Consider the following 12174-nt stretch of genomic DNA (forward strand, 5'->3'; position numbering starts at 1 on the left):
TCGCGCATGTACTGGGAGAACATGCAAAGTCCATGCAGAAAGACCCCAGGTCGGGATTTGATCCCAAGACCTTATTGCTGCAAGGCAACATTGCTACCAACTGCTTCACCATGCTGCTCCTGAAAAAATACATTTTACACTCACTTTTCTTTATGCTGCATTTTTAGGCAAATCTGTAGACTTCACTTTACTTTGAAAAGCTGCAATGATCCTGTTTTACTTACAATTCTTGAATTTCAGAAACTAGTTAAACTTTGACCTCATCAGCATGTTATTTAAATTTGATGTTGTATTCACCAATGACATGCTGAGAACATTCTGCAACCTTAGAATCCAAAGTGTTGATAAACTAACAAGTTTGAGGCAACTGATAACTGCAGCAATGTGCCTTCTCAGCAGGACCTTGGTTCACATGAATCACTCTAAAATCCTGTGCGTTTGCCTATGTGTGCTTGTGAGTGAGTGCACTTACTGCCTTTTGGACTTCTTATAAAATAATAATGTTCTCAGACGTTTGGAGGGAGTGAACAATACCTAATAGGGCCATAATAATAAGAATTAAAATCAGTCGACCTGAAAGAAAACGTGATGAGAGTATTAATTAGAAGGGGCAGGAGAGGAGGGTAGAAGAGAAAGAGAAAATGAGAGTAGTCATGGGTCCTGGTTGAAATAAAATGAGGACTGAGACAGAAACCCTAGAAAGACCCCTCAAACATCAGAATCAGGGAGATGGAGGTGATGCACAAGGGGAATAGGTGGATTAAATTTGTGTGTGTGTGTGTGTGTGTGTGTGTGTGTGTGTGTGTGTGTGTGTGTGTGTGTGTGTGTGTGTGTGTGTGTGTGTGTGTGTGCGTGCGTGCGTGCGTGTGTGTGTGTGTGTGTGTGCGTGCGTGCGTGCGTTCGTGCGTGCGTGAGACAGAACTGGGCCACAAAGAAAGATTGAGATGGATCAGAAGAGGGTGAAACACTTTGTGCTTTAATTCTCATCTCCCTCGCTGTGTTGTACTGAAAGGAGGTGGAGGGCAGGCCATAATCACACACACTCTGCTGTGTTTTTTGTACTCTCTGATTTCCCTTTCTGCATACACACACGTTCATGTGGTGGTCCCTGTATTTCTGGATCTCCTCATTAGACATCTTCAGAGTAATCGTTACCTCCATCTTGTTCTTTTTCGGAGGACGCGAGCACACCCAGTCTGATTTATTTTGATATTCTGATGTAGTAAAAAGAAGCTTCTTTATTTAGGACTAGAAGTGTTTTTTTATGCATTTCTTTACTATATCCACAAGTCAGTAGGCTTTAAGAGATTGTTTTACTGCAGAACGCTCCTAGTCCATTTGACTGACCACATGTTTTATTTTTGAGTCCAACACTGGCAGCTAATTTCAGAAAAAGTTCACTTTTTGTGGCAAACCTTTAAGAATCAGCAGTCAAACAAGCCAATTGTCTTTTTGACTTTTTGTCACATTACAATGACAAACTCCACTTTAGATTTTTTTTAAGGTTTTAAGTGATATAAAAATACCCAACTGTGAATAATTAAGAAGTGGAAGAATGGTTCAAGCCCAAAAGTGCAATGTGCATTTGTTTTCAGCCTCATTTACTCTGATAACTAAAAATACAATACAAGTATTGCTCAAAAGCCTATCTTATTCCATTTATATATCCCAACGCTACTCAGTTCTATATCATTATTGGCAAAATTTATTAGGAGCCCCTCTGGAGGGCCTAAAGACCCAAAGGTGGCAGGGCCCTTGCTGTGTGTATTGGTGCATTGTCATCCTGATACACGGCACCGCCTTCAGGATACAATGTTTGAACCATTGGATGCACATGGTCCTCAAGAATGGTTCGGTAGTGTTTCGCAGTGACGCGCCCATCTAGCACAAGTATTGGGCCAAGGGAATGCCATGATATGGCAGCCCAAACCATCACTGATCCACCGCCATGCTTCATTCTGGGCATGCAACAGTCTGGGTGGTACGCTTCTTTGGGGCTTCTCCACACCGTAACTCTCCAGGATGTGGGGGAAACCGTAAAGGTGGACTCATCAGAGAACAATACATGTTTCACATTGTCCACAGCCCAAGATTTGCGCTCCTTGCACCATTGAAACCGACGTTTGGCATTGGCATGAGTGACCAGAGGTTTGGCTATAGCAGCCCGGCCGTGTATATTGACCCTGTGGAGCTCCCAACAGACAGTTCTGGTGGAAACAGGAGAGTTGAGGTGCACATTTAATTCTGCTGTGATTTGGGCAGCCGTGGTTTTATGTTTTTTGGATACAATCCGGGTTAGCACCCGAACAACCCTTTCAGACGGCTTCCTCTTGCGTTCACAGTTAATCCTGTTGGATGTGGTTCATCCTTCTTGATGATAGGCTGACATTACCCTGGATACCGTGACATCACAAAGACTTGCTGTCTTGGTCACAGATGCGCCAGCAAGACGTGCACCAACAATTTGTCCTCTTTTGAACTCTGGTATGTCACCCATAATGTTGTGTGCATTTCAATACTTTGAACAAAACTGTGCTCTTACCCTTCTAATTGAACCTTCACACACTGCTCTTACTGGTGCAATGTGCAATCAATGAAGACTGGCTACCAGGCTGGTCCAATTTAGCCTTGAAACCTCCCACACTAAAATGACAGGTGTTTCAGTTTCATTGTCCAACCCCTGTAAATCCAGGCCAATTCTAGAAGGAAACCTGTGAGTGGCTGTAGAAGCCTTTGAGACTCAGACGGAGGTCCAACAGGATAACAAGCCCATTCATAGCTACAATGGAATTGTTTAGATCGAAACATAAGAATGACTGAGAATGACTGGCTCATTCTAACACCAGATCTAAATCCAACTGAGAATCTGGTGCAAAACATAAAATCCGATAAAAATGTCAGTGTCTACTTGTACAAAGCTGTTAGCAATGTGGTCCTACAAAGTATTAACTTGAGGCTAAATGCAATTTACCCCCAAGTTAATACAAGACAACTCTTGTATTAACTCTGAGAATTTTCTTGTTAATACAAGACAACTCTCACATTTTTTGTACTAGATTTTGAGAATTACTTAGAATTTTTATTCAGTTTCACAATTTTTCACTACTGTGTGTTGATCTATCACATAAAACCTCAATAAAATACATTTGTTGTTGGTTCTCTGAAACATGAGTGAGGTATCTCAGTATGGGACATGCCTCTAGCTCCTGTCCCCCAGAAGCTGTATTACATTACGCCAGTCTTGACTGGCAGATGGTAGTTTTCTTTCAACATTGGCTTCTGTATCTCACTATGGGATATTTCTTCTCCCGTATTGCCAGATAAGCTCAATCAAAGACCAATAGATGCATCCCGCATTTATGTCAATGTGGAACCCACACCCAAAACCGTGTGAGCCAGTGTCCACGTCGTAACATCTATATAGAACCTAGTAAAGGTGTGAAGGGTCATCCAGCTGGCAGCCTCACATATGTCCTCCACAAGTATACCCTGGTATGAGGCCATACAATGAGTAGAGTGAGTCCGCAGGCCTGCAGGGGTGCAAGACCTCTGCTCTCATAAGCCATAATAATATATCAGTCTGTGTGCCAGTTTGTGTAAATTACTTGAGGGCAGATTACCCTGCCTGTTGATGTATGCAACCACCATTGTGTTGTCCATTCAGACCAGAACATGGTGCCCTCTGATAAAGGTGTAAGGATTATGATTATTGATTAATTAATATTTATCAAAGATTATAATTAAAAATCATAATTCAGGAAAATATTTTCTTTACCAAAATCATTACTTACAAATAGAAATCAGAGATGTCCTCTAGTGTTGTATTTATGGGCTCAAAGCTCTTTAATAATTACAATTAGCTATTCATCATTAATAATTGATAAATTATTAACCAAAACAACACAATGTCACCGTTTATTCAACCGCTTCACCGAAGGTGGGGGAACTTTGACCTTGTTTTGACGGATAAATCACTCTTGCACGAAATAAACACAAACGCTTCTCTTAATTATATATATGAAGATTTATTGAAGCCAAATAATTCCACCATTATTCTGGTCCAAAAACCTTTACCTAACTAATAAGCACTATTCTACACAAAGGGGATAAAAATGACTACCTAACAATAATAATAAATAAAAATATATGCACATTTAGTGTCTATGAAGATCAAACCAGCAGTTTTATGGACAAATGTGTAATTTGGGTTAATTGGAAAGAGAAGTCCTCCTGGTTTGCGGATGTCTCGATTGCAGCCATCAGCTGTTAAAACGGTGGGGCCACGCCCCTTTTAGCCTCTAGCAGCTGATTGCCCCAAATCTCGAACAAAGAGTCATAAAACTCTGAGGCGGGAACTCAGTGGAAAAACTCCAGTAATAAAACTGGAACAAAGGAGTGGTCAGGCGAGGCCCAGACCGCAGTTGCTCTGAATGAAAAACTTTTAAAAGTCCAACTTCTAACTCCTGGCTGATTTGGGATCAGCCAGACAAAACACGCATGGTTCAGCAGCGCTTGCACAACAAATCAAAACACAGCTCAGCATAAAACACTCAGTATTGCATGCAACAAGTTGATACATTGGATTAACTATTGGTGATTCTAAATCACCTTCAATATGCCTCATCCTGCCCAGACTTCTAAATGCACCTGTCCAATTTAATGTAAAAAGAATGCAATTACGCTGACGTTGGTTTCTTCTCTCCACCGGTTGAGGATGGGTCAGGTCTGTCTGTGTTTGTGAACTCCAAACACCGTTTACCATCATCCCCTTTGGTAATTACCTTTCTCGTTAGGATGGTTTCCATGGTACTGTCGGTGTTAAGAAACCCGGGGCGCTTCCATGGACTCGGAATGCGTGCACATCTCAACGAAACCAGGACCCTGCGATGAGAATGGCGTGTGGGGCTCAATTTGAGTGATGCCACCCACCATTCCTTTCCCCCTCGCGATGGCTGCCTCATTGCATTTCACGAACACACGAGGGGTCAGTGAGAGGCCAAAGGGAAGTACCAGATACTTGTATGTATTTTTCCTTAAATGCAAATCTGAGGTATTTTCTGTGAGGGGGGTACATAGGGATATGGAAATATGCATCTTTCAAGTCTGCGAACATCTCCTTGACGCACAAACCTTATCAGAGCTGCATGTGTCAGCATCCTGAACAAATACCGTCTCAGATATGTGTTCAGATGTCTAATATTGGTCACAGACACCCGCCCCTTTTTGGGGCGAGAAAGTATCTGGATTAAAAGTTGTCTCTTCCTTTATTCTGCGGGACCAGCCGAATAGCTTTTTTGTTTTGCAGAGAAATTATTTCCTCCTGCAGGATGCATGCCCCTGGGCATATGACTGTACTATACCCTTGAAACGGGGTGGAGCTGTCATAAATTGGAGCTTGTGTCCCCTAGATACAGTCTTTATCACATAATCTGATGCCCTGCATGCTTGACACAGCTGTGTTTTGTTTGCTGTCTGGCTGAGGGATCTGCTGTGCCTTTCTGGGCAGACACAGCTGGAGTGCTCAACAGGGGAGTCGAGGAGTTGATTCTTCTCTCTTTGAGACAGGCTAGACAGGTTCAGCCATCTAGCTCTCTCTTGAGGGACCATCAGGGCCATGGCTCTCCTGGAGACCTGGACAGCTATTCTATGGAGATGCAAGCGGAGGTCCGTCACCACGTAAAACTTATACGTCCCACAGATCTGCCACTGGTGTATCCGTTATCTGCCCCCAGTAATTCTGCTTGGTAAGTGAGGAGAAGAGATAAAACATTCAGGGAGAATCAGCTTTGAAGGGAAGGGTGGGTCCTGCCGCCGTCATGGTTAATTTGCGTGATGGGTGCAGGTGAGATAGCACTGTCCTCCATGCCAGTCCAGTCCAGTGCCGACCCACCCAAGACAGAGTTCTTGGTGGTGAGAGGATTGCTCTAGGACTGGGTTGCTTCCTTGAGGCACTCGGGAAAGGCCGGCAGCAGCTGTCTGCTGGAAGATTTAGCTCTTGGAAGCCTCTTTATTTCTTACCGACATGTGGTGGTCTCCATGAAGGTTTCCGACCACTAAATGCCCAGCTGCCCTTCTTCAGATATCGTGCAGGTGCGTTGCAGTCGGGTTTGGGGAGCCACAGCGATTGATGTCACCTGTCACCAAGGGCTTTGCAGTCGATGGGATGGTATAAGGCTCACAGTCCTGTTCGTCATCGACAGACACGAGACTAATGGACTGCATATTCAGACTCGGGATTAGCAAAAGTGCTGAAATCTGGAACAGCGGCCTCGTCTTCCTCTGGGTCAGTTAGTGGCATGACACCGTCAAGCCGATCAACCCAACTGACTCCAGTCAAGGTGGTCTCTCCATCATTGATTGCGATAAGCTTCGGTGGTGGGGGATTGGCTATCCCCATCACAGAATCAACCTCTGACGGGCTAGCTTGACGCTTTTGCTTGCACCGACCACATTTAATGGAGTGCACAGTGCTCAGGGCTTGCCGGTGACGCTAACACGTCCTGGGCATGTTGCAGCCCCAGACACTAAGCACCGACGGAATAAGTATCTGCCCCGGCTATGAGGTTGCCACATGTGCAGGTTCTAAATGGTGGCTTGACTCTGTCCATGGTGAGAACAAGTGCAAGTTTCACGACTTGCACTTTCGTAAGCTCCGCTAAGAGTGCAGCTAGCAGCTGTTGCTGTTTGGCGACAGACCAGTGGTGGAAAAGACTCAGAACAGTGGAGTACAGTTACTGAGAAGCATTCAGCAAAGAGTTGTTAGCTCGCTCTGTGAACAGTTAAGGTAACTCAATAATTACTGTGTTGACCGTCTGAGAGGAGCTTCTGGGAGCAAGAAGAGGTGTCCGACTGAAGATCATCTGCGTGACATCGGACTTTTATACTGGGAGTAATTCCTCCCATGGGACTGGACGTCACTTCTGTCTGCCAGTCAAGACTGGCGTAATGTGAAAGTGCTTCTGGGAGACAGGAACTGGAGGCGTGTCCCATAGTCAGATACTGAAGAGAACTCATCTTTTTCTTGTCTGTCCCAACTATATTGTGGTTTTTTTTAGCTCAATATTTTATCAGGTAACATTGCATGCTTATCTGGTCTAAGCAGCCTACATAATGAAATTTCTTTACAGTTCAAGAGTTTTAAAAACAGCTGAAAACCTGTCTGCACCTTTGAAACATTCTTCCTACCCAAACAAACTTATTTTGGCAGGTTAAACAAGTTCCCTTGCTACCTAATTAACATTCTCCTCACTGTGTGCCTTCAACTCTGTCAAATAAGAACATTTATTGATGATAAACTGACCATGTGGGGTTAAGCTCTTTATTTTGTATATCTTTGCAGTGTTCTTCTTCAGAGAGATTACAGTTTCCTGAGGGACATCAACATCTGGAATCCCTTAGTCATCGTTGGAGTTTATTCCTCTACGCTCTCTGCTGCAATGAGCAATCTCATCGGAGCTTCTCGCATCCTGTATGCCCTGGCAAGGGATGACTTATTCGGTGGGTATAACGACAGTGCTCTGCAGTGGAGCAATTGCTTTGGAGAGTGCGGTCACATCTCTTTATCACACCGATGCCATTTTGACGCTTTAACATAAGAAACTCCTTAGGTTCTGAAGTTGCAGTGGGAGAGCTGTTTACACCAACATCTCCAGTCTACAGAGTGATTCAGATATCTCAGGGCAGGGAGAAGCATGCAGTAACTCTGTCTCAGTGAAAGTCGTTGGCATATCAAGCTAATGCAGCACTTGTGTGATTTCCATTACTTCTCTATGTGGGTCCATCCTGCCTGCTGCTTTGTCATTATTAATGACTGTGAACACTGTTGTCCTCCTGTCTTTCTTTTTAAGTATATTTGATTTGTCCTGTTTCTGTCTGCCTGTAGTGAAGCTGGTGTGTGTGTTTTAAGGGGCAATAAATGATTGGATAAGTCCCATTTTGGCTGTAGAATGATGAAAAGGAGCAAAAGTAGATGACTCTGGCCTGTCTACTCCCCAACAGCCAAAGGGCTAACATAAATCAGATTAATTAGTTTAATTAGAAGTAGGTAACGTTGGAACCATAAAGGCAGAGGAGCAGCAGCAGATGTTTGTGAAATAGTTACTGTGACCACACTTGTTGTGCGATTGTGTGTGTTCTTGATGTCATTCATACATGCAGCTCAGTGCTTGACCTTGCCACTGTCCTACGTGGACTGACTGATGGATGTGTCAGTTTCCCAATGTATACACTGTGGAGTGTTCTTCCCACACATCTCCATCTCTTTCTTCTCTATAACTTGCTAATCTCCAACTCCTTCAGGACCGTCCGCTTTTCGCTGTCCCCTCCATCAGTCGGTCGACCCCCCTCAGCTGCATTGATTTGACTTAAGAGTCTCACTGATTTAATTCAGCTTCTTTATCAGGCGTGTAATTTACTCTCAGTCATCTGCCACTTCATTCTCCCTGCCTTTTTTACCTTCATATGGGGCTGTTTACTTCTGTCTATTAGTTTTGTGTTGTCAGGGAATTCAGCCACCTCCTAGGTCAAAATATGATGGCCACAAGAGAAAGTTGTCTCAGGTATGAGTAGTGTGTGGGAGCACTGTCTTCCAGCAAACCAAGTGGTGCTGAGAGTCATTTAATAAAGTGACTCATCTCAGTTTATCTCCCTCCCCGTCTCTGCCGCCTACTCCACTTCTATGTTTTTAGACCAGACATTGAGTTAATTACAGAAATCTGTTTAAATGTCAGGCTTATTAAGGCTTGCAATTCCTATGAACAAATTAATATGAACAAATTAATTGATGTGTTGAAATATACACTGTTGAACTTGTGGACGGACGGACAGGAGGGCGGGCGGCCGGTCAGGCGTTCACCTTGTTAAATCTATGACCTGAAGCACTCAGGCACTTCTGAAGGTGAAAGTCAAACATCTGTAGTGCCTAATAAAGTGGATAAAGCCGATTATTTTAAATATATACAGGGGTTGGACAATGAAACTGAAACACCTGTCATTTTATTGTGGGAGGTTTCATGGCTAAATTGGACCAGCCTGGTAGCCAGTCTTCATTGATTGCACATTACACCAGTAAGAGCAGCGTGTGAAGGTTCAATTAGCAGGGTAAGAGCACAGTTTTGCTCAAAATATTGAAATGCACACAACATTATGGGTGACATACCAGAGTTCAAAAGAGGACAAATTGTTGGTGGACGTCTTGCTGGTGCATCTGTGACCAAGACAGCAAGTCTTTGTGATGTATCAAGAGCCACGGTATCCAGGGTAATGTCAGCATACCACCAAGAAGGACGAACCACATCCAACAGGATTAACTGTGGACGCAAGAGGAAGCTGTCTGAAAGGGATGTTCGGGTGCTAACCCGGATTGTATCCAAAAAACATAAAACCACGGCTGCCCAAATCACTGCAGAATTAAATGTGCACTTCAACTCTCCTGTTTCCACCAGAACTGTCCGTCGGGAGCTCCACAGGGTCAATATACACGGCCGGGCTGCTATAGCCAAACCTTTGGTCACTCATGCCAATGCCAAACGTCGGTTTCAATGGTGCAAGGAGCGCAAATCTTGAGCTGTGGACAATGTGAAACATGTATTGTTCTCTGATGAGTCCACCTTTACTGTTTTCCCCACATCCCGGAGAGTTACGGTGTGGAGAAGCCCCAAAGAAGCGTACCACCCAGACTGTTGCATGCCCAGAGTGAAGCATGGCGGTGGATCAGTGATGGTTTGGGCTGCCATATCATGGTATTCCCTTGGCCCAATACTTGTGCTAGATGGGCGCGTCACTGCCAAGGACTACCGAACCATTCTTGAGGACCATGTGCATCCAATGGTTCAAACATTGTATCCTGAAGGCGGTGCCGTGTATCAGGATGACAATGCACCAATACACACAGCAAGACTGGTGAAAGATTGGTTTTATGAACATGAAAGTGAAGTTGAACATCTCCCATGGCCTGCACAGTCACCAGATCTAAATATTATTGAGCCACCTTGGGGTGTTTTGGAGGAACGAGTCAGGAAACGTTTTCCTCCACCAGTATCACATAGTGACCTGGTCCCTATCCTGCAAGAAGAATGGCTTAAAATCCCTCTGACCACTGTGCAGGACTTGTATATGTCATTCCCAAGACGAATTGACGCTGTATTGGCCACAAAAGGAGGCCCTACACCATACTAATAAATTATTGTGGTCTAAAACCAAGTGTTTCAGTTTCATTGTCCAACCCCTGTATATATTTATTGTTCGGACTACAATTTGCTCCGGAGTACAAGGTCCATCAGTCGAAAAATGCTTTATGAAGAGGAAAATAAAACATATAGAAGTCGCACTGGACTATTAGTCACATTCATTTAGAAACTGATTTCACCACATCTAAGTCCAAGGACAGACTTTTTAAATCTGTAAAGGCCAAGTTATTCAACTACACAATAGCACACAGAACAAGAGGCTGAATAGATGTCTGGTATGTTAACTATAACTTATTGGAGCTCGTCCCTGGTGATAATATGGTCCGGTGACACATTTTCATATTTGTGCTTTTCAACAAACTCACGGAAACTATCGACCTTGACTTGGAAGTTTGCCAGCAGACCATTGTCTGTGCTCTGATAGAGCGGCTGTTGCATTGCATGAAGCGGTAACACTGAGAAGGTCTGCCTGCCAAGCACCCATCTGTGGACTTGTCCTCCAGCTCTGGCCATCTTGCTTTCAGCTGGCAATTAGCTTTCTTTGTTTTCTTCATTGCAGTAAGAGTAACCTCTGCATTTTGCTAGTCCCTTTCAAGTTTCTCACTCACTCCAAACTTTCTCTCTGCTGGTCGATTACTGTTTTCAGCTGCATATTTTACTACCTGCAGTTTGTAACGTGCAGAACAGGCTTTTCTTTTTGGGACCATTTTGTTTGTTCAGTCTTTCTCAGTTGTCTTAGTGTTTCAGTTAATTTTTTCACTGGTACAGGAGCATCATATAGTTGCCACAAGGCTAGCGCACCCTCTTGCAACTGTATTCGGTACTGTTTAATCCTTGGTTCATGTCAGTCAGTATCAATTAACATTTAAAGGCATGCTAAATTCTATTGATATATAAGTCACACCTGACTATAAGTCCCAGGACCAGCCAAAGTATAAAAAAGTGTGACTCATAGTGCAGATAATATAGTATATTGATTCAAAATTTTCCTCAGAGATTTTGGTCCATGTCGACCTGATAGCATCACCAAGTTGCTGCAGGTTATCCTTACTCAGAACAGATAAATACATTTGTGAATTATGTTGAGTTTATTTTATCTGTTTACCTTGTTTAACATATATCTCTGACATGATTACACTCCCAACAACGGACATGTTAAATTGAAACTTGCCTCCCTTCTAGTTTCCAGGGCTCATTTTCCTTTTTTAAATCTGGAGTTGTTTTACTTAGTTTATATTTTACCTATTTGGCTTAATTGTTGTTGAATAAATAATGACATGGTAAAATTTTCCTGTCTATCAAAATTAATATATTTGAAATACTCTAAAGCAACTCTGTCATTGTTTTACTAAATTGGGAGGACATTTACCCTTATTTCACTAATTTTGCTTCTTATGACCATTCAAGCGTCGTCATTGGATGTTTTTTCCTTGAGAACTTTTTTATAACCTCTTGAATATGTCACTTATTTCTGCAGGTAAGGTACTGTCTCTAGCGAAGAAGACTTCCCGCAGTGGCAACCCCTGGGTATCTGTGCTCATGTCCTGGTTCCTGGTGCAGGTTAGTGGAGAACGAGACATTTAAAAGCAAAAAAACTTTCCTTCATGAGGACATTGTTGGGTTGGGGTCTTTAGTTACGAATTTTGCCCAAATTACACTCTAAGACTTCTCTACTCCTCCACATGTAGACTTGCGCTTCCATTAAAGTATTCCCTATCTATGTCTCTGTAATAATTTAATTAATGGTGCTTTTCTTCATGTTTAAGCTAGGTTTGTGTGAATTTTGTTTTGCCTTTACTGTCTGATCCATTATAGGCTGCAGTGAGACCCATTTGTTTGGAGAATCAGGAGTAAATTCTTAAGAGAAGATAATATGGAGTGATTTAAAATCCAAAATGTTCTAGCAGTACAAGAACTTGTTATTTCTAATAAAACAATGGAATCTGGTCTTGTAGTCTAACGGCTGCTCACACAGATAAATATACTA

The 12174-nt window shown here is 43.1% G+C and overlaps 1 protein-coding gene across 1 annotated transcript in view; it reads left to right on the forward strand.

Annotated features, from left to right (window-relative positions):
• Window positions 1-12174, forward strand: part of zgc:153039 (uncharacterized protein LOC767698 homolog) — a 94735-nt gene that overhangs the window by 34020 nt on the left and 48541 nt on the right. The window contains exons 7-8 of the mRNA XM_047391930.1: window positions 7340-7497; window positions 11665-11747. Of these exons, the coding sequence (XP_047247886.1) occupies window positions 7340-7497; window positions 11665-11747 (241 nt within the window). The remainder of the gene's footprint in view (window positions 1-7339; window positions 7498-11664; window positions 11748-12174) is intronic.

Source organism: Girardinichthys multiradiatus, chromosome 18 (genome assembly GCF_021462225.1).
Source record: "Girardinichthys multiradiatus isolate DD_20200921_A chromosome 18, DD_fGirMul_XY1, whole genome shotgun sequence".
Classification (NCBI taxonomy): domain Eukaryota; kingdom Metazoa; phylum Chordata; class Actinopteri; order Cyprinodontiformes; family Goodeidae; genus Girardinichthys; species Girardinichthys multiradiatus.